The sequence below is a fragment of the Lonchura striata genome, chromosome 4, assembly GCF_046129695.1.
Source record: "Lonchura striata isolate bLonStr1 chromosome 4, bLonStr1.mat, whole genome shotgun sequence".
NCBI lineage: Eukaryota > Metazoa > Chordata > Aves > Passeriformes > Estrildidae > Lonchura > Lonchura striata.
The window spans coordinates 7,162,933-7,184,970 of record NC_134606.1 but is presented as its reverse complement, the minus strand read 5'-3'; the positions used below and the strand labels follow the sequence as shown (position 1 = coordinate 7,184,970).

Sequence of the window (22,038 nt, the reverse complement as noted above, 5' to 3'; positions counted from 1 at the left end):
AGAAAGAAGCGTGTGAGGGTGTGTGCGTCCGTAGACACAAGCTTCGCTCCAACTGCTAAACCTCCGTCCATAATTTTCTCCTTTTGTTCTAATTTAATAAACCCAGCAGGGAAGGGAAACAGGTGCTGGGGGCTGACACCTCTGAGCCCACACACGCACACACGCACACACACACACACACACACACACACAATCCCCTTTTAATCATCTAACTCCACTATTAGGGATGGAAGACCTTAAGTTCCCATTTTCCGTGTATAATATCTTCTTTATATTGATCCCGCAATTATTTAAAAGAAAGCGTCATCTCCTCCCACTTCTCCAAATAAGGCTATTTAGATGCTTTCCAGATGAGTGGAGGTGTGCTGAAACAGAGCTGACAGCCAAGTATATCACAGCCAACACCATCCTTCATTCGCTCTCTCCCTCTCTGCCCCCCTCCCCCCGGCACACACTTTCAACGTGTCTCTCTTCCAGTGATGAAGATTACAGACTATTATGTGCAAGGGATTAATTTGTAGCCAATTACAATCCAGTGCTAAATATGAACGCATAAATAAGATACAGCCTTGCCTCCGTGTGTGTGAGCGAGAGAGAAGGGAGGGGGGGCAGGAGCGCCTGGGCAGCCTGGCGAGGATGATGAGAAGGAAGAAGGAGCAGCTGAGTGGAGGCTCCGAGCCGAGCATCACTTTGTGACTCCCTGCCTCCCCCGGAGGCTCCCGGCGGCTGGACCCAGCGCAGCCCCGGGGAGCTGAAGGCAGCGACTCGTCCTGAGCCGGAGCGGAGCCGGGGAGGAGTTTCCAGATCAACTTCGCCGGAGGAAGGAGGGGGAGAGCAAGAGGGGAGGAGGGCAGGGGGGAGAAGTTGCAACCGAGAGGGGCTCTGGAAAGAGTCATGAATGTGAGCAGAGACAAGGTCGGTGACATCTCCATCCCGGCAGCGGCAGCAGCGGCGGTGACAGCCCCCGCGGCCGCGGCCGGCATCGGCGCGGAGCCCCGCGGCTGCCACGGGGAAGGGATGGACGGCCGCGGGGAGCAGCGGCTCTCGGCCGGCGGCGAGCTGCCGCTCTACTGCCCTGCCAGCCGGGACAGGCAAGGGGACAGCCAGAGCAACACCCCCGGACAAGAGGGGGCAGTGGCCGCGCTGCCCATGGTGCACAGAACCACCTCCTTCTCCGTGCTCGACATCCTGGACCCTAACAAGTTCAACAGCAAGCGGCGGCAGTGCGCGGGCTTGTACAAATCGGCGGGGACCGACTTCACGCTGGGGGCGGAGGATAAGCCCGAGGACTCAGGGACGGAGCTGGCCGAGCAAAAGGCTCTCGCCGAAGATTTCGACGCGTGTAAGAAGTCCGCAGAGCTGATCAGTAAGTAGGTCTGGGGGCTCGGAGCCGCTCCGAGCCGGGGGCTGCCCCGAGTTCCCAACAGGGTCTCGCATGCTCTGACATCGCGTCCTTCCCCCGCCGGCAGCCTCGGGAGCCGGCACCGGGGAAGGACGAATGCTCCCTGCGCTGCTGCTGCTGGATGGAGAGAGGTGGGATACTGAGCCAGGCGATGCAAGGGGGGAGCCGGGCATCCTCCCGGGACAGGCCGGAGGGGGCGGCGGGTCCGGCGCTCGGCACCGGCCGGGCTCCGCTCCCCGCGCCGCCGGGCGGGACACCCGGAGCTGTCCGTGCCGTGTCCCCCCGGGAGCGGCAGGATCAACCCCAGGGATGCCGGCCTGGCTGGGCCGGGGAGGAACCCCACCATCATCCTCCTCCTCCTCCTCGCAGGGACAGCCACGCTCCCTGTGAGCTCCGGCTCAGGCAAACTTGGAAGCGGCTCCTCCAGCCGCGGAGGGCCGGAGTCCCGGCCCCGAGGGTGCGAAAACTCTCCCTTGGTACCCCCACCTCCCCTGGGCCCCCCCAGGCGTTGGTGACTTTGTGTCTCCTCTCCCCAGCCCCGGACCCCTCTCCCGTCCTCCCCCCGCCGCTGCCGCCCGTTGCTCTGGGCGACAGATTCAATTTTCTCTCTCCCCTTGGCTTTTTTAGGACAAATCAGACTAATTGTGACAAAATGCTGGTTATCTCTGGAAAAACAATTAAATTCCTTCGATTACATTTAAGGTAAAATGTGCTTAGCAGCGTAAAGAGGCTGGATAATGGGGAAAATCGCCCCAGAGTGGCATGTAGGACTGCTTGGATCGATATCCTATTATCGAATTGTGCATATCTCTTTCAAGCACCTTGCAAACTCTTCCCTAACATCTAAATTATAGGGTCAAAATTCGGATAATTACTCGATTAAAACCTATTACACTTATTAGGGCTCGCTATTGATCGGGAATTGCATTCGACCCAAGCTCTAGATTGCTTTTTCTTTCTGGGTCCGACTATCCCAACTTTCTCACCTCTAAACACCGAGACTCTGGGGATCATGGAGGGTTTCCGGCAAAAGGCTGTTGTTGTGGAAAATATCTATAGTTATTCCGTGTCTAGAGAGGGGAAAGCAGAGGCAGCAAACTTCAGGGGATAAACTCCTCGGTTTAGGAAAAATAGTTTCTCTGTGTCTAGGGAGAGAGAGGACTCGGAGGTTTCCAACCCCGCCATAGCGGGACTTCATCAAGTAAAATTAGGCAGAGAAAGAGGTCTGGAATCTGTTTCAGCCTGAGCCATGACGCATTTTTCATCTGTAAAGCAAAAGCAGAAATGGGGCACTAATAGAATTCAAAAGAGATTTTTAAAAGCAGCGCAGAGCTGGAGTAATTGCTCCTCTAAACTCATCTGACTTCAGTCATATTAAATAGATCTGGGCGATCAGAAAGACTGACGAGGTTAACCTATCGCTAATCTCACACTTTTATCTCCAGACAAGGAGAGAAATGTAACTCCATCTCTTCTCTCAAAATAAATATGTTTGGAGGCATCACGCCGCGGTGCGCTTCGCCCGCTGACAAGTTCCCCAGACACTCCACAGATGGACTCCTTCGGTCACATCGCCTTAATGTTATGGCAGTGGCCAGAAATAGATCTGGGACTGCTCGAAAATCACGAAATTTAATTATTCTCTTTCCCCATCGTATTAAATATTAGTTCAAGTGGTGGCTTAATCTAAGAGAAGTGCTCTGAAAAGTAGCTCTGTCTGGAAAAGTACCAACCCCTCCGAAAAATGCAAAGGATTTCTGGCCAAAGGAGAGTGAAAACAGCGCCCGTCAATTGCCGCTCGTAAAACTATTTTAATGTTTAAAATAACAGTTTAAACTCTCCATTAAATTACCATTTATCCTATTCCCCCCCACCAAAAAAAAACCCAAAAAAAACCCCAAAAAAAACCCCAACAAAACAAACAGAAAAACCAACAAGCCTGGCGTCCATCTCCGCCGCCAATTCTATTCGCGGTACATTTTTTTTGTCTTAAAAATTTTAGTTGACCAACGGCTGGGATTCCCTAGACGGAAAATGCAACTTCGAAGCTGCCAGCTGCAGGTCCCCGGTCCGGTCCGTGTGTGGGTGCTGCGGCTGCGCCCAGCCCCCGAGTCTGCCCCGCAGGCGCAGCTTCACGCACTTTCTATAAACCTCTGCTGTAAAAAATTACGCCCCGCAATTTCTAGTAGGTCCTACAGGTTGCAGGACGCTTGTCTGCACTCACCGGGTCGGGCTGGGAAAAAAGCGACCCGGTTCTCTTCTGTTCGGCGTCAATCGCCGTCGTTTTCCATGCTCTGACCTGAACAGAAAGCTGGAAAGGGTTCTTAATGAACCCTGCGTTATTAAGGGATATTTTCGGAGTGACAAGGACAACAATACTCTGCCCTTATTTCTTCTACTCAACCAGCCATATCTGAAATCAGCGCGTTAAACAAAACATTCTTCTAAAACCACCCCTCATTTTATATGCGGGAATTAGGGTGTCCGGCGTGAGGATACGGAGTAAATTTGAGGTGTGTTCAGGTTTGGGGGCGATTAAAAACATCTCAAATGTGGATGGGATAAGGGTGACAGACCAGCGATTCATTTCCTATTTGCGTATCTCGGTTAAGCAAGTTAAAGGAGTCCTTGATTAGAGGTTCCCGGAGCTACAGCCCCGTTGCAGAAGCGAGAGTAGGGAAGTTTAGGAGTGTCTGGAAGCACCGGTGGAAAAGGACGGAACTCACGGGCCTCAGCCCCCGACCTGTCCGCGGGGCCTCCCCCAGCCCCGTCCCGTGGAGGATTCGCCTCTCGCTCCCCCGAAGGAGCCCGGGCCCGGCCAGGATGAGGAGGAGCCGATTCTCCGGAAAACGCGATTTGCTTTCGGGCTTCATAATGACGGAATCGTCAGCAGAAGTCCAATAGCCTTAAATATCGGATAATTACCCTGTTCTCCGATGGAGACCCGTTAATTGGAGCGTAATATAAACCCAAATAAATTAAATGACCGTTAACTAGTTTGTACATTGCACAAAATGAGTTTAATTAAGTTTGTATCTGCTCTGCTAATCAATACAAGTATTTACTCCACTTTAATACTTCCATCTCGGGAAGTGACAAGAGGTCAAACCAGACGCAGGAAGGGTTAAAAATGCCAGAGCAAAACCCAGCAAATCGCCCATCGATTCGGAGATTTCCGTCACTAAAATTGTTAGAGGCTCTTTGACATCCCTGCTGCCCGCTGCCCAGGCACGGCTGGCTCGGCCCGGGCAGGGGCTTCTCCCCGGCCTCTCCTCGCCCCTGCCAGCGCCCCGCTGCCCCTCCGGGCACCCCGGGGATGCTCGCCCTGCTGCCTCCCCAAAGGCCTTTCCAGCCGTCGGGTGTTTGGTGGGCGCGCTGGCGGCCGTGGGAAGGAGGGTACATCCCCTATCCCGCGTCCCGGCTCTTGCCGGAGGTGGGTGGCTCGGAAGGGGCAGCGCTGGCACAGCTTTCCCGGGCTGGACAGCCCCTTCCCGGCCCCAGAGCTGCAGGTCCGACCCCCATCCCCACCGCTTCTGCCCAGCTCCTCGCCCTGTCCCCCACGCACCCCTGGCTCAGGGCGGCCGCAGCATCCCCGCACCCGAGGGGCCCGGACCGGCCGCATCCCCACGGCGGGCGGAGGGGCCGGCGGGGCCGGGCCGGGCGGCCCCGCTGCCCGGGCAGTCCTGTCCCAAGAGCAGCGGGGACACCGGGTGGGGAACCCCCAGGGCGGACGGGTTCTCCCGGGTTCTCCCGGCCGGCCTTGCCTCGGGGGCCGCACCGGCGGGGCTGAGGGCGGGCGGGGCGGGCGCCGGGCCGGGCGGCGAGCCCTAACAGCGGCTGTCGCTTGTCCGCAGAGGACGGGGAGCTCTACAAGACCGAGGAGTGCGACCTGGACTACAGCAGCCGGCCGAGCCGCAGCCCCGACAGCGAGCTGCCGGACGACGAGGAGCTGTGCAGCGAGGAGAGCGGCAGCACCAGCGGCAGCAGCGGCAGCTCCGGCCCCGCGGCGCCCGGAGAGCCCGAGCCGGGCCCGCTCCGAGCCGAGGCGGCCGAGCCGGGGGTGGTCCCGGCCCCGCCGCCCCCTCCGCCGCCCCCGCCGGCGCCGCCCGTCGGGGCGCAGCCCGGCCCGCAGGCCAAGCCCAAGAGGAAGCGGACGGGCTCGGACTCCAAGTCGGGCAAGCCCCGGCGGGCGCGGACAGCCTTCACCTACGAGCAGCTGGTGGCGCTGGAAAACAAGTTCAAATCCACGCGGTACCTGTCGGTCTGCGAGCGCCTCAACCTGGCGCTGTCCCTCAGCCTCACCGAGACGCAGGTGAAGATCTGGTTCCAGAACCGCCGCACCAAGTGGAAGAAGCAGAACCCGGGCGCCGACACCAGCGCGCCCACGGGCGGCGGCGGCGGCGGCGGGGCGGGGGCCGGGCTGGGCGGCGGGGCGCTGCCGGGGGGGCTCAGCCCCCTCAGCCACTCGCCGCCCATGGGCACCCCGCTCTCCATGCACGGCCCCGGCAGCTACGCCGGGCACCCGGCCGGAGGGCTGGTCTGCGCCGCCCAGCTGCCCTTCCTGCCCAGCCCCGCCGTCCTCTCGCCCTTCGTCCTGGGCTCCCAGACTTACGGCGCTCCGGCTTTCTACACCCCGCACCTATAAGCCCGACGCTCCTTCCTCCTTCTCCTCCTCACTCCCGGCTCCTTCCCGCTGTGCCCGCCGCCCCTCCGAGGATCGCCCGGCCGGGCCCTGGGGGTCGCTCACCGCACGAAGCCCCAGACCCCGCGGCCGAGAGGTGAAACCAAGAACCGAGAGCAGCGACACCGGGGGGAAGGGGCAGCCCCGCGTTCCTGCGACCCACCCCGGGGGGTGAAAAGAGCGGCCAGAGGCTCCCGGGACCCCGCGGGAGGCTCCCCCGCCCTCGGGCCTTTCTACGACCCTTTTTGTACGCGATGTGTCCGGACTGCGCTGCTGAGGGAAGGAGGAGGAGTAACCTCCCTCCCCCGTGTACATACAAGTAGATGTAAATCATCGTTACCTGTATTTTTATTTTCACCGTCCCTCGTTGCTATGTGGGTTTAATTCATTTAATAATAATTATTACTATTATTTGCCTTTGTTTTTATTCTAGTCTGGCCACTAGCGAAAGACTTTAAAAGAAAACAAAAAAAAAAACAAAGTTTATGTACCCATTTGACTCTCAGGGTAAAACGGAGAACTATCGGTCCTGTCCCTGGACATTGCAGAAGCAGACGCGCCGCTCCCTTCCCGTGACCTCACGGTGACGAGGGATATTTTTTACAAACGTCACTGTCCATCGACCCCCGAGCGGGGCCGGGGGTCCCGCCCGGGAAGGGGCGGCGAGGGCGGCTCCTGGGGTGCAGGGCTGGTTTTTTACGTTAAACATTTCTGTATATTTCTGGTTGTTACAAAATTTAAAAAAAAAAAAGTTTTAACTTTATAATTAATGTATAAGACGAGGGAGTAAGAGCAAGAGGTGATAAAGAGAGCACTTTGTTTGCTAAACACTTTAAATCAATAAATAAACTGTAAAGAAACGGCGCTTTCCGTGGTGGCGAGTCCCTGGTTTTCGGGTGAATCTTTGAAAGTCAAGTTTTCTCTGGAAAACGCCTGCCTCATGAGACGCACGGACGGATGTCTTGCATCATCCTTTTTCTTTTCGTTTACTCTGAGAGCGTATTTCTAATACGCAAATAAACTTTATTATTCTTGTACGAGGGAGGGTATTTCCCTTCTTAGTTTCCTTGTTTGCATTTTCTTAATTGGCTTTGCCGATTTGCGCAGTATTACGAACAAAATAAATATCATATATAGAGGGAATCCGACATCTCTGCCTTGTTTCCCCCAGTGGGAAGTCCGATATTTTGGATTTATGTAAATTTAATAAATCGGCTCCTTCATTCAGATTGCACAACTTTAAAAATAAAATAATCTTTTCATCGCCGCTCCTCTGGTTACTTTTAAATTCGTATCAAAGTTGGTCTTTTATAATACTTTTTTTTTACTTTCAAAGAAAAAGTCTATAAGCGCCGTGAGCACCCCGAGGTGGCTCCGCCGGCCCAGCAGCCCCAGCCCGCTGCCGCAGGGACGCTGGTGCCCCGTTCCCCTTCTCCCTGCGTGAATCCAGAGCTCACGCTGGGGAAGAGCTTTCATTTTCCACTAATTTTTGGTGTGGGTTTTCTTTTGTTTTGTTTTGTTATGTTTTTTTTTTTTAGCGGGCAATTCTAAGACACCGGTATTCTCCGGAGGAGTTTTTGGGTAGCAGAGCATCCTCCTCTCGGCACCCGCCTCCGCATCGCTGCCCGGGCGGGTGCCGGGGTGTCCGAGCTTGGCTCCCCGCTCAGCTCCTTTCCCCTGCTCCCTCCCGGTGCCCTCAGCCTGGCTCCCATCTGGGACTGTGCACGGCCGGGCGCTCCGGAGCCTCATCCCACTCCCTCTAGAATGGAATCAAATGTTTCAGCCCTCCCGTGGGAACAAAACCTGCCGCGACCGCCGGCGTTGGAGACGAGCGGGGAGCGCAGCCGGCTGCGCGCTGCGGACCCGCCGGGTCTGTGGCTCCTGCTGCCGGTGGGTGCGGGGTCCAGCAGCCTGCGGGAGCCGCGGGGAGGATGCGGGATGCTCCAGGTGATGCGGGATGCTCCGGGTTCTCACTTCCCCGCGTGCAGAAGGGTACAAGCACCAAGAGTCTCTGACCAGACTCATTTGTATTGGTGAAAATAAGATCTCTTAAGATGAAAAGAGTTCCGAAGTAAATTTCCAGGGAAAAACATGACAAGTAGTAACGCTTGGAGTACTGCTGTGCACAGCTCTTACTGGTAGAAGAAAACCAGCTAAAACTGGGAAACAGGCACTGGGGAGATTCTCTCACACTACACCGTTGTGCACCAGGTTTGAGTAAGTGCCACGAGCAGCCAAACTGTTAGCTCAGGTGAGGCATGGCACAGCTGAATAAAGATATAATTCAACCCCTGTCTGCACTCCAGGAGCTCCAAGCAGTTCCCTAGCAGTGGGAAATAATTTGGCTCCAGCAGGAACTGCCCAGAGCTTCGGAGTGCACGATTCCTCCACTCCAGGCTGGTTAGCCTCCTGCCAGCGAAACCTGCTCATGTGAGTATTATTACTCACAGCTGCTGGATGAAGGAGTCAGTTAACCTGAGATTCCCAGTCATTAAATGCGATTTAACAAGGCTTCTCACATTTTATGGCAGTGCTGAAAACAGAGCCGCAGGTATCTTTCTCAGCATAGTTTAGGAAGTTATTGATAACCCTTGCTCCAGTGCCTCATCCAGAGCTCTGAGATCATAAAATTCTAGAGCAGAGCTGCACAGCCTCATCTCTAGTGCGTGTCTTCCCCAGCATGCAGCACCTGCAGTGGTGTAGGGCATGTTTTACACTCTGCTCACAGGTTCTGTCTGTGTCCGGTGGGCGTTTGGAGCACCAACACCAAGGAGCCAGGTCAAATAATCTCCCTGGACCAAACTCTGCAGCTGCCTCGTGGTGGATCAGGGTGTGTGGGTGTAAACTTGACAGTGAGAAGCATGATGGTATCGACAGAGGGCAGCTGTTGAGGAACATCTCAGGTGTGAGTGCTCAGCCCCTGGTGTGCTAAAGCAAAATGCTCTCACCTGCCTGAACCTCCCCCTCCATCCCCCGTGTTCCTGCCCGCTGACACTCCAGCTCTGCAGGAGAGTCAAACAGGGCTTGATGCAGCATTTGAGGCTGTCCCTTTAGGTAGTCACAGAAATCCCCCAAGTTCCCACAGTGATCCCCCAGAAAGTCCCAAAAGACAATTCCCATGTGGTGCCTGAGTGGTGTCCCTGGTGCTCCTGCACAGGGCTCATTTTCCATGAATCATCAACGAGCCTGGAACAGAACAAGGAGAACATTCTGACTGAGGGGATGAGGGTTATGACACAAGCTGGAGGTACTTGCTCTGGTCCATTCTGTCAGTCAAACTGTCTTTTTAATTACTTTATTATTCATTCATAAAACTTAAAGTGTTAGGGGATTCAGGACATGGAACACATCCAAGGGGACATCGAGCAAAGCCTTTGCCAGAGGGCAGAGTCTCAGCTCTGACAGGCTGAGCAGCACATTCAAACCCTGATTCAGTGTGTTCAAGTGATGTCTTTGGCAGGTACCAGAGATGATCCAGGGCATCAGCCTATTTTTGGACTAATTCCCATAAAATCAATGTTAAATCCAAGGGTGCAAACCTGTATTAGTAAGAAAAGATGCAGATATTAATTGCATCTTACTATTGTACACTCTGTGAATGAATGAGGTTAAAAAAGGAAACTGCTCTATTTTACTTCATAAACTTCAGCTTATACTGAACAAATTTCAGCTGTTCAGTAAAATGCCTTATAATCAAAACAACAGAAAAACCCACATAAATACAGACAGATACATTCCAAACATTGAAAGAGAAGTGAAAAATATTTCAAAATATTTTGTGTCATGGATTTCACTCAGCAATGATGTTTCACAATGTCATTGCAAACCAGTTCTGTACTATCACCTGAAAAAAAATCCTTGAGCTGTTTCCACTTGAGCAGGGTGCAGTGAGTTACTTTTTTAATTCTTAGAGCTTTTTTGACATGTATTTCAGAGTTCTGTTTCAGACTGAACTCAGTCATGTTACATGTCTTATACTGCACAAGAGAAATGTTAAAAATAAAGCATTGCTGTATAAAGTTAAATCAATTTTCCAAAAATACTCCATGATGTCTGTTTGCAATCTGCTGTATTAACAAATATTTATTAACTCCTGACAAATTAATTCTGCTCAAACAGTTGAACTTAAATACTCAAAGGAAAATTATTTTACAATGTTTGGGCATTTCTGGTCTTCAGGTTCTGTCTCAAAGAGAACCAAGTAAATATGGTTGTTGTAGAGCCTTTCTTAACAGCAAATAAAATAAAGATTTTTTTTTTTTTTTTTTTTTTAATATTGGAAGATTTTCCAGCCCCTGGGAGGTAAATCAAGGCAGAGGGACACTGGGGATGAAGGGGACAGGCAAGTAAAAAAAGAGGTTCATAATCAGTTTGTCACTAAAAGTGGGCCTACATAAATGGTTTACATAAACCACATTCTTCTCTAGCTGGTGGGGTTTTTTACTTCTTTTCCTCTTGCTCACACACTCATGTTCTGTTAACATGCTCACATTAAAGCCATCTCAGGTGGACAGAATGGGGGCTGTCACAGCCAAAAGAACCTTGACAGGAAGAGCTCTTTCTCCTTTCCTGATGCTGTCTGGCAGAGATGTGAATTCATGATACAGAATAAGCTTTAAAACAGGTTATCAAAGCCTTGGAAAGCTACAGCCATGTGCCCACTCAGGAGAAATGCTGTTCATGCTGGAAATCCTATGGATGAGCCTTGTATCAACAGAGAAGCAGCCAGAAACCAGAGCATGGCCAGAACATAAAAGTCTGGACATGAAGGGACAGGCAATATCTGTACATGATTTACTAATTTATTCTTATGATGTGACACAGGTTCAGGTAGCTAAAACTAGCCATGTTCACACAAAGTGATAGACTTTATTTTAGAATACATCTTCTACATTTTCTTCTCTGCAATGACACAGAAACATTTTACAGTGACAATGAAGGAGAGATGACACCAGAGCAAAGAACTGAAATATTGTCACAGTAACATTTATGTGGGGTGATGGTTTACACTGTAAATATTCACCCCCTTTGGTAAACTGCTGCTTTTTCAAGAGAAGCAAAATAATTATACTAAACTTAATACAAATTAATAAATTACTGCTCTTCTTTATTTGTAATTTTTTTTTTCTCTGTAACCACACACATAGATTACAAGAACTCATCCTGCACATACAGGGACTCTTTCCTGACTTTTCACTGTAACATAGGTAGAGTGACAAATTTATTTCCAGATCCTTGGTTCCCAAAGTCTGCAGGAGGGGAGGAGAAGTGCAGGAAGAGAGCATTTGAATGAGCTGCTGGTTGGGCTCCTCCAACTCCTTGTGTTGACCAAGAGTTCATAGCACCAAGCTGCACTCTCTGTGACCTGTTAAATGTTTTGAGAGTTGTGATTAAGGATGCTCTTTGGGACTTCAAGCATCAGCATTATGCCTTGTAGGGGTGATTTGGAGTGAAATACTGTGTTTGCCTTGAGCACGCTCTGCAGCACACCTGATCACACTCACCTCTGCTGCTTCTGCTCCAGCACTGGTGAAAATAAACTCTCCTGCACATGTGGAAGCAGCATTTAATTTCTGCCCTAGTGAAACCATGTGGCAGACTCTCCTGGTGATGCTGTTAGCCTTCAGCTGCCAAAAATACTATTACAAAAATTCAAAGATATCCAAAAGCAATTTCCAAACAGGCAGGATCATATATTATATTTCCATATACCTTTTACAGTGCATGAGGATAAGAGTGGCTCCATAATGGCATTATAAATACAGCAAATTAATGGTGGATGCAATGCCAACACCTTGTCATTATGCAAATTGGAATGTCGGCAGAAATGGTTATTCAACAATCCCTTTCAAAGCAACCAGAAGTCTAATGCTGCTCATTACATCTAAACTAATTAGCACCACATCTAAAAAAAAAAATGTAATAAGATTTTTCCTTAACCCCTCAACAGAGAGGATTCCTCATGAGAATGGAAAAACATATGAGCACGTGGCACAGGAGAGTTGGGTTTTTGCTCATGGCACTGGCAGGCAGAAAAGCAAGGGGAAGTCTACCCAGAAAGCCAAATTATGGTATTTCAGTCACAGACATGTAGAGATGGAGGAACAGATTGTGCTGACATAAGCCCAGCTCAGTTTGCCCAGGCTCTGGTGCAGCCTGACACTAGCACAAACACCCCGTGCTCTCCTCCAGGCATGGCACAGCCTGTGCCCCCACCACTCCCCTGAGCTGGCATTTAGGCTCTGAATTCCCCCGATCCAGCTGATAGCAAAGGCTCAGCAAGGACATGAATCCTTTTCTTTCTCCACTCAACCAGCTTTGAAGCAGAAGAGGAAAAGCATCAACTCAGAAACATGAGTAATTAAAGGATCTTTCTCCTTCCTTTCCTTCAGGGGCAGCATCCCACTCCCACACCTAGAAGAATAACTTTTTCCCACAGGCCACAATTTGTCCAGCTGCCAGGCAGCCCTAGCTCTCATCCACATGTACTTTCTAGGGGATGTGCTAAATTTTGGGATCTTTAACATCTCTCTCAGCTGAAGGGGTGGGGAAGTACTGCTGGCTGGGGAGGGGTCAGACTGGTCTGACCTAGGCTGCTACTTTGAGGTTTTTTTCTCTTTCTTAATTCCATAGGACCACTACCACATCCAGTAACAGGGATGCTCTGAGGGCTCTGAATGTACCAGCAGGATCTAATTTCTCTCCTTATCCTCTCAGCACCTTTGCAATCCTCCTAGTCCCTATCCCACACCCCAGCAGGTGCTAAAGCTCTGCCCTGATGTGGCACAGCTGCAGCACCTTGGCTCAGGTGAAATGAGAAAAGCTAAGCTGGGAGAGAGGCAGCAGGAGCCTCTTCCTGCACCCTCCAGCTGGTTGCAGGGGAGCTGCATTTCAGTGGGGTCTCCTGCCTGAGCCCCGGTGCTGGGCTGTGCTTGGCTTTGCAGCTGACTCTCACCCTGATCTCTCCTTGCTGCCTTGGCTCCAGACCTGCCTTTTATCTTGGTGGACCTTCAGGTAACTTGTGGCTGACTCTGTTCCTATTGTCAAGGTTGTTTTCTTGTTTGGGGGCGTGTGACGGTGTTCTTGGCAGGAAGGATATTACCCTGATTTTCACCTTCAGCTCCTCTCACCTCTCCCTGGAGGTGACACTTCCAGTCTCTGTTTTTTCTTTCTCACTTCCCTCTGTACTCCCAGCACCATCGAGTCTTCCTTGGGCACTGCTTGGAGCAGAACTCGATTGTTTGTAGATGCAAATTCAAGTGTTATTTTCACCCAGGAGCAGAATGCTCTTATCTGTTTAGGGTATATTTAAATGCAGCTGTCCCAGAGCATCCTAGAACAGACATGGAGAAACTGCTCTGCAGAAGTTACCACAGTAACACCCTTTCCTCTGGCTTTGGTGTCCATGGGGTCCTGAGGGCTGATCTACCTGCTGATAGTATCCATGAGGAAGCTCTCTCCTGAATCCATGAAGTTCAGTGTTTTTCCTGGCAGGTGTCAAGGGAACAAGCATGCAGATCTAGCCCTCCCTTGTCCCAGTCTGAGACTGTAATATGCAGAGACATTTTACTCTCTTTAGTTCCCTACATGAAGCAGTTTTAACTTCATGGTGGTTCAATTCCAGTCCCCACAGGAAGGGTGATGTGAGCTGTCTTCCATCAGCTCTCCTGCTTTTAATTTGCCGGTGCCTTGGGCTGTCCCCTGAGCCAGGACACGGGACTGTCACCTCTGAGGCTGAGAAGGGACCTGGACTCCACCTCCTGAACGTGTGCTCCAGAAGGAGCTGTTGGGTGCACCACGATTGCCATCGCCTATTCAGAGCAGTGACTGCTGAAGGAGTGAGGCATTCCAAAAGGCGTGGCTTGAAATGGCCGATTCTCATCACTGAAGTAACATCCCGACCTCTTGTGGTGCACAACCTACGGAGACCTTCACATCAGCTCTGAGTAAAGCCGTGAATGTGTCTAACAGAACTGGATGAGCCCCACAGGCTGCACCGCAGCCAGGCTTTTGTGCAGTGGGAGACACCAGGTGCCCTTTTGCCTCTGCTGTGACACACCTGAACTGGGCTTGTGCTGGCTGGGCTCCTGAGATCCAACACCTCTTGCTTCTGGCTAGAGGCTCCTTATAACTAGTAACACCCTCATCACCCACTTCCACAACCACTTCAAATGGAACAGGTTTACTTTTTGTTTTCCACAAAACAAAGTTGCTTTCTTTGTTCTTTTTTCCCCAATAATGCCTACTTTGATTAACCGGAGCTTTCCCCCAGTGTGGAAAATTGTTCTGTGTGGCATAATCCATGCAGAACTGCTTACAAACCCCATTTGTATGTTTTGATTGCCAATAAGAAAAAAACTATAAATAAGTATTTTAACCATGATTTCTAGTAACTTTTTAATGTTATAGTTTCATAATACAAACTTTCAGCCATACCTAGGTTGATAAAGCCAAGCCTCGAGTGAGTTTAGAGAAAATGGAGTCACAAGACATCATGCAAAAGATGAGATGGGCTCATCACCCTGCCCCAGAAACCTCAGTGATGTGCTGAAGGGTGGCTTTCACTCAGAATCCCTGCTCTCAAGGTCCAGACCAAGCTCATTTATGCCACTAAATGCTTTGTATTTGAGTGCCAGACCATACATGGTCTGGCATGGTACATACTGTGATCTTTTTTTTCCCCTTTCAGGCTTTTACTCCCAGGTGTAACTGTGTGCTCAGGTAGAATAACCATGGAGAAGTCTGCTTACAGTTCTTGTTTCTCCCACTGACAAAACCCTGGTTGAGAAAGGATGATTCAGATTCACCAGCACAGCTCAGAGTCCCTTCAGCCACACAATATTTAACATGCATTACAACTGTTCACCTTAACAACACTCTAAGGGTCAAATCACCTCAAGGTGTGCAGGTAATCATACACAGCATCCCCAGCAAGCAGAAGTACAATTGCAAAGGTGCTGGAGTGAGTTACAAAGACAAAAGCACACACAGAGATAATGTGAATGATACCTCCATTTATTCTTTTTCCCCAGAAGCCAAGGACAGGAATAGAAAAGTTCCAGTAGAAATGTCAGAGGGACAGCTGAGCAACATTTGAACCGGTGAGCCCAGGATCTCAAATTTGTAAACTGACACACAAGAAGTGTGATGTATCAAAAAAGCAGATTGCTCTATTTAATATTTTTGAACATAAAAAGTTTTCTATTTAGTGAAGGTATACTGATCTTTGGAGAGAGATGCCTTCTTAAACTTTTTCTTCTAGCACAGCTATAGATGAACTTGGAAAAAGGAGAAGCTCCCCCAAACCCTTGGAATTATGTCTGACCAGGCCTAAAGAGAATGCTTAAGTGACAGAATCCAAGACCTATTTCATGTATACATGCTTGAGTGGCTCTTGTAGAGAAATAATTGGATAAAAAGTGTCAATAATTAACATGGGTTAAGGTAAGGTTTGTCCCACACTGGACCAGGGGAACATAAAAGTGCAACATGGGATGTGCAATCTGCACATTTTCCTATGAAGGGTCAATGGTTCATCTTGGCTCAAGGTGAAAAAATGAAAAAGATGTAGAGGAAAAACACCAGAAGAGCTTTAAAGAAAGTCATCACTGGCCGTCAACCTGTTCCAAAGTCCAGGTACCTCTGTCTGAGCTGGCCATTTCTGAGTCACCTGCCAGGGAACCTTAACTCTGAAAATTCTCCTTCTGCATGGAAGAGGCACTCCAGGAAGACTTTGTTGGTTTTGATTTTTTTTTTTTATCCAAGCATGCATGCTTTTAATAAAGGAAGGGGGAAAGCACACAGATCATGTGATAGGATCAGGTGTAACTGCCAGATTGCACAACTGGGTCCAGTCAGGAAGTTTTAGCTGATAATTCTAGAACTGATGTGACTGAGTAGCATCCTAAGAATCACAGCATGGTTTGGGTTCGGAGGGACCTTAAAGACCACCTATTTCCAGCCCCTCTAGCAGAGGCAGGGACACCTTCCATCAGACCAGGCTGCTCACAGTGGGACATAACTGACTAACCACACTTTTCTTTTTTTTCCCCCTCAGATTTTTGCCATTTCCATTACCAGTCTTGGTCTTTGTGATATTTATTAAAGGCCCACAATGGGAACTCCATGGGTCAAGTGCATCTACTGTTTGCTGGGGACTTTGTAGTGCTGACATTTCATGGCCCCAGCAAAGGAGGGCTAAGAGTCACTGGACAATATAAACTTCCTATTCTTCTTACAGGGAGAAAACATGTTTTATAAATGAACACCTTCAGCCTGTGCAGGCTCAAGAATCTCTGGAATAGTGGCACAATGACCTCTGTGGTTCTTTGAAAGTTAATCATCAAGTGTCAGTTAAGTTTGGACTGTCTGGGAATCCCAGCATCCAATGATTGCTATCACATTCAGATGTGTGAGGTGGAGTTGTTGGGTTTGTGTGTTTTCTGTTCTCTGTGTGTGTGATTTTGTCCTTAGTATCAAATCAAATCAATTTAGCAGTTGATTCAACTGACTTGGTGATGAACTTGGTTTGTCCTTATCCACATTTTCACCTGGAATCTTCACCGCCACATTAGCAAGACTAATAGCCAGTAGAAGTGGCTTTACTTTCCAGTGCAGTCAGTAGATATTATGTGAAATTCTGCCTCTTTATTGTTTTGTTTTCAGTATTTCAGAAGTATATAAACTTGTATTGAAGAACAAAATATGTCTTCCAAATTACAGAGCTCTTGCAAGATAAATTATCAGAAGTCAGCAGTAATCGCTTTCTATGCAGTACTTGCACAAGTCAGAAAGTATTTGTCAGAACTGTAAATTAGCTTTTGTCTGAGGTGGTCAGAAGCTACACAGAATTGTTAAAATTTTCCCAGTTTTTAGTTCTTAGAGTCTCCTTACACCTCCAACAGGTGAGTAATTAAGCCTGTGCTATAGAGAATCCATTCTACTCTCTAATGAGCACTTTATTGTAGACTTTTGCAGGTCACTTTGAAATTGATTTTCAAACACAACCCTCCTGATTCTCTTGTTTTTTCTTTACCCATAAAGCTGTATGAAATGTTGCAAGAGCACAACTGGTCACTGTTTCATTCTCTCTCCTTAAGCTTTATTGTAGCCAGCAAACAAGTTTGGGAGATTTGTTTAAGTGCCCAGCCAAGAACTACAACCCACAGTGGATCCAGCTGCACATTAACTCTCTGGAGTTAGAAGATTCCAGATGCTCGTGTTTATATCTGGGTCCTCTAGACACACTCTGGGGCTTTAGCCTGATGCAATTTCATCTGTTCCAAGCCAGGCAGTCCACTTGAGTGATTTTCTCAAACTTCTTATTTTCACCTCATAATAGAGCTTTTTTGACTGCAGTTAAACGGGAGCACATTCTGTGTTCACCTAGAGACTTCCACAATGTGCTGTCCAGGAGCAGCTCTGAAAGATACTGGGATAGCATCTTGGGAAGAAGCAGGCCAGGATGATCTTTGGCATTTCAGCTTCTCCATCTACCATCTTGGTGCCACAGCTGCCAGGACTGACTTAGCTCCTGGAATTCAGTTTGCAGAAATCAAACTCTACTCTGTTTATCATCTGAAGGCATCAGCTGATTTGGATTTTTTTACTGTGCACCAAGGTGTTTGTAGAGGTGCTGCAGCAGCTGCTGTGCTGCTTGGTGTGGCTCACTTTGAACAGTAAGCTGAGAAAATGCTCTGTGGATTGCCATCCCTGGCAGCAATCAAATTGTTTTTCAAGTATCTTTTTCCCTGAAGGCATGAAAGTGGAAAATTAAACACACGTACTGTCAAAGGAAGTATAAATTACATGAGTCTCTTAGGAAGGAAAAGAACCAAGCCCCAAAACCTAAACAGTTTACCCAAATTATGTACAAGTCATAAACCATCTCTATTTCATGCATATTTAAAATAATTATCAACTTTTTAAATGCATCCAATTCCATATCATGATATCTTTTCCAAAATTAATATTCATTATCAAATAAGTTACACTTGGAACCAATTTAAAAATTACACCTGTAAAAATGTGTTTAGCAAAGTATTGTAGTGTAAATACAAATATCTTTGATTATGGGTTTTGTGGTTGCACTCTTGTAATAAAGAAGTGCAGGGGTGATTAAGAATTTAATTCAGTGCATAGTTAAACTGGTTGGCAAACTTCTCATGCTTCCTTTGGTCCACCCGGTTCATGGCTTTCATGACTCGTTTCATGGCCCCTCTGAAAGAGAAACAAAACAATAATAATAGTTCTGTTGAGTCTACTCAATCTCAGAGAATATTTATGAATCTTGGGGAATTTGATTAATCACTACCAGGCTTCTGAGTGTGGCATTGATGAGGCTGAACAAATTTGTCTTGTTAACTAAATTAGCTGCAGCAATATAAATAGTTTAATTCAGCTATGATTTTATTAACAGGAGTAAACAAATTCAAGTCTTTCAATTTAATGGCTGTGTATTCCTCCCAAATCCAGTGAGGGCCTGCCTGTCTCCCTGCAGCTGCTCCAGTGGCTGCCATTGCTTCCTCCCAGTGAAGATGTGCTCAGAGATTTCTCCATGGAGGGGTTGCAATGCTTCTGAGCTGGGTAATTCAGACACCTGCACTTTTCTCCCCTCCACAGACTTTTGAGTGAAGATCATACAGCTAAGATTTTGAGGGTGAGGAAAATGATGAATAGCATGAACCAAGTAGGAGATTGTCATAAAAGGCAGAGAGAGAGTAGGCCCCTACATCCTCCAGCTGGTAAGGCAGAGGAATGGGTTCACAAATCCAAAAGAATAAGAAGCAGCAGAAGCAGTCAGGAAAATGTTCTATGGTGAACATCTGCCCTCTCAGAAACTTAGAGCAGCTGCTGCGCAGCCTCAGGAATTTTGCTCCTCACTGGATTCTGAAGTTCCAATTTTTACTAGTTACTTTACTGGTTTTACTGGTTACTTTTACTGGTTCCATGCCTTTAAATGCCTCTGGAACAAAAGCTCAGCTATCTGAGGCTGGTGTTTGCAGGTGTTCTCAGCTGTCACCCTGCCTATGAAGGGTGTTATCTCCTGACACGTCTCCAGGTAAGCATTTGGCTGCTCTGCTGGTGTGGCAGGGAGAGCAGCTACAGGTTTGGTTTGAGGGACTGTGTCCCATTCAAAAGCAGGCACTGACTAATGTCTCCTTTGATTTCTACAAGTTTGGCAACTTCCATCACACAAATAGATGGTTTCAAGGCCCATGCTGTTAAGACTCTACATTGTCAAGGTCTGCATTTATCACTTCTGAGGATGTTCCCAGCAGTGCAGGAAAATGAAGATAAGACATGCACCTGGGCAGTGTTCCTCAGCCTCTTTCAGGATCAGCCCTTACACACTATTCCAGCTCTCCTTCCAGGGTTATTGCCAATAAACAACTTGACTTCTGGTTTGGCAACTGCTCTCTGCAATGGCTTCATTTCCAAAGCCATTTTGAAACATCTGAAAGAGGTTTCTTCTTAATAACACTCTAAATGGTGGGATTAAAGATTTTCTCAGCAGCAACTGCAATGAAAACCAACATTCTGAAAAAACACCCTGGAAGAGGTATACTTTTAACAAAATTCTGCCAATAAAGTTACCAGAGTAAGGAAAATGTTGTCATGGTTTTGCACTTCAAATATTACCTAATTGGTAGGAGAAAAGTGAGCCTTTAGCAGTGCAGAGTGGCCTTGCCACTTTCATGTCATGTAGGTTTTACATTAGCACTAGTGGATTGTGTGATACTGTAAATGAAATGAGATCCCACTTTGATGATCTGTGTGCAATTTCACTTAGCTTTATTGGCAGACTAGAGCCTGGGTTTATCACCTATACATTTCAAGTAATTTGGGGTTGTTATAAGGAGCCAAGGTTATCATCTTGTTTAGTGCTGCAAAGCATGAAACCTATTAAAAACTTGACAGGTTTGATTCCCTATGCCTGGCACTAGCACACACTCAAAATCATTAGCACAAACCACAGTAAACCATTATATGAAATTCTGATCACTAGAACTGTATGTTTCTAACTTCTAAGACTAGGTGACATGACAAATTCACATAAAATGTGCTATTTCCATAACCAAAAATAATGTGGGTTTGGAGTTGTTATTATAACCTGTACATCAGAAAAGGGAAAATTGAGTTTAAACAAATATTTTGTCCTGGATGCTATTCAACTCATCCAATATGCTTAGAGAATAACCCAGCATTAATGATTTTACAATAATAATTTTTCTTTTTTGATTTGACAACTTTTACTTTCCTTTGACTAATTTTTGACATGTGAAACTCTAAGTAGCTGCAGCTGCTTCCCATTTGATAAAGACCAGAGCATGCTTAGGCAAATTTATGTTGTAGCCACATCTAAGCAAGAACAGGCATCAAAAATGGTGTTAATAGTGGACAGATGGAGCTACTCTGTGTTTTAAAGCACATTTGGGAGTGGCTGGCAGGTTCCCACAGCCACCCGAGATGCTGTGTCTGACTAATAAATGATCATCCAGAGAAGTCAATCCAGCAATTAAAGTTTTAAAAAAATTGAGACAGGATGAAAAAAGTTTTTCAAAGGAAAATTTTGCAAATTAGTTAAAAATCACTCTTGAAGAAATAACCTTGGTTGTCAGTACCTGCTATTTTTTACCCTCCAGACATATGGAAGATATTCTTGTTTGCAGTTAACCAAAGAAGCTGTTTATTAAGTGCATGTTAGTGTAGAAACAGGAAGTACTATTGAATCAAACAGAAACAGTAATTAACAGGCATTAGAGAATGGAAATATCTTACTTATTGAAGACTTTCTTCTCAAGCCGGGAACGAGACGTGTTAGCCTGTTGCTTCAGGTCTGTTAGATTTGGATATTTTTGCTTCTTCCCTTTCTTTTTCTGTCCTTTTCCATTACTTTTAGAGGAACCAAGATCCAATCCTGTAGCAGCTTCAACTTCTCTCATGAATTCTGGATCTCGCCACTCTGTTCACAAAACAAAACATGAACTTTGAAACTCCAAACCCAGGGAGGATTTGCAGTCCCCTAAGGAAGAGGTTCTTGTCACCAATGGCTGAGGGCAGAGCCACACAAGTTGCACACACAAAGGAAGGGGAGGATAAGGCAGTTTCCCAAAATGACAGATCTGGATGAAGAAGCCCTGCCAGTCTGGGTTAGTATGCATTAGTAACTGCTATGGATAAAACCATTCTATAGGAAGACCTAAGTCAAGGTTTTTCAGTGTCACAGTAGCAAAGTTACAAGGAAACTATTCCATGTAGGAGAGGTGAATAAACACAGTGATTATTATTTGGAAATGAAAATGCCAACAGTGTAGCTGAGGAATTTATCTGCAGAAATAAATTCTGCATAAACTTAAAAATAAACCTAAAAAATTTGAATATATCAACCTTTTAGCAGAGTAGGGCTGGCAACGTGATTTTTTTTTCATCAATGATACTTATTTTAAAATGTGAACTGGTATCTGACATCTACATAAAATTCTTGAGTAGGACAACATGACCCTGTTGCCATGACACCCATTTTGCATCTGAAAAAGATACTACTTTCTAAGTATCTCACATTGCCTCATATTAATTATAAAAACCAAGTTTCTTCTCTTCACAATGGCACAGGTTAATTTATCTAAATAAAATCTTGTTTTACATTTTTTCAAAAAGCTTAATGCTTCAGAATCCAGGCATAGACTGTAAGTGGGTTCTGATCCTAGATGCCACCAGAGCAAAAAGCACGAACAATTCAGACTGTGGACTGTTCAAGGAAGCTGAAGTTTTTCACCTTCAGTGTAGTCCTGTGTATCAAAATAAGGTAGCACAAAGTAAAAATGTGGCTGGAGGATGGACATCTGCCAAGGGGAAATTTTGAAAATTTTCATTTCATTGTAAAGACTTTGAGAATTTAGGTTGGAAAAATTTGTAGAAAGTACTACTTCAAAAAGAACATGGTCCAAACTCA

At 47.5% G+C, this 22,038-nt stretch overlaps 2 protein-coding genes across 2 annotated transcripts in view; one reads left to right on the top strand and one right to left on the bottom strand.

Moving 5' to 3' along the window:
• The first annotated feature begins 1,017 nt into the window (after positions 1-1,017).
• On the top strand, positions 1,018-6,172 carry NKX1-1 (NK1 homeobox 1). Its single transcript, XM_077782570.1, has 2 exons — positions 1,018-1,366; positions 5,257-6,172. The coding sequence occupies exons 1-2, from the start codon at positions 1,018-1,020 to the stop codon at positions 6,045-6,047; spliced, it is 1,140 nt and encodes a 379-aa protein (XP_077638696.1). The 3' UTR covers positions 6,048-6,172.
• Positions 6,173-16,710: 10,538 nt separating this feature from the next.
• The window catches only part of UVSSA (UV stimulated scaffold protein A), a 44,750-nt gene continuing 39,422 nt past the window's right edge, over positions 16,711-22,038 (bottom strand). The window contains exons 12-13 of the mRNA XM_021535681.2: positions 20,865-21,048; positions 16,711-18,302 (exon numbers count right to left, since the gene is read on the bottom strand). Of these exons, the coding sequence (XP_021391356.1) occupies positions 18,209-18,302; positions 20,865-21,048 (278 nt within the window). The 3' untranslated portion in view covers positions 16,711-18,208. The remainder of the gene's footprint in view (positions 18,303-20,864; positions 21,049-22,038) is intronic.

Coding starts and splice junctions, on each gene's coding strand:
- NKX1-1 (XM_077782570.1), top strand. CDS start 1,018: ATGGACGGCCGCGGGGAGCAGCGGCTCTCGGCCGGCGGCGAGCTGCCG. Junction 1,367..5,256: donor GAAGTCCGCAGAGCTGATCA/GTAAGTAGGTCT, acceptor GCTTGTCCGCAG/AGGACGGGGAGCTCTACAAG.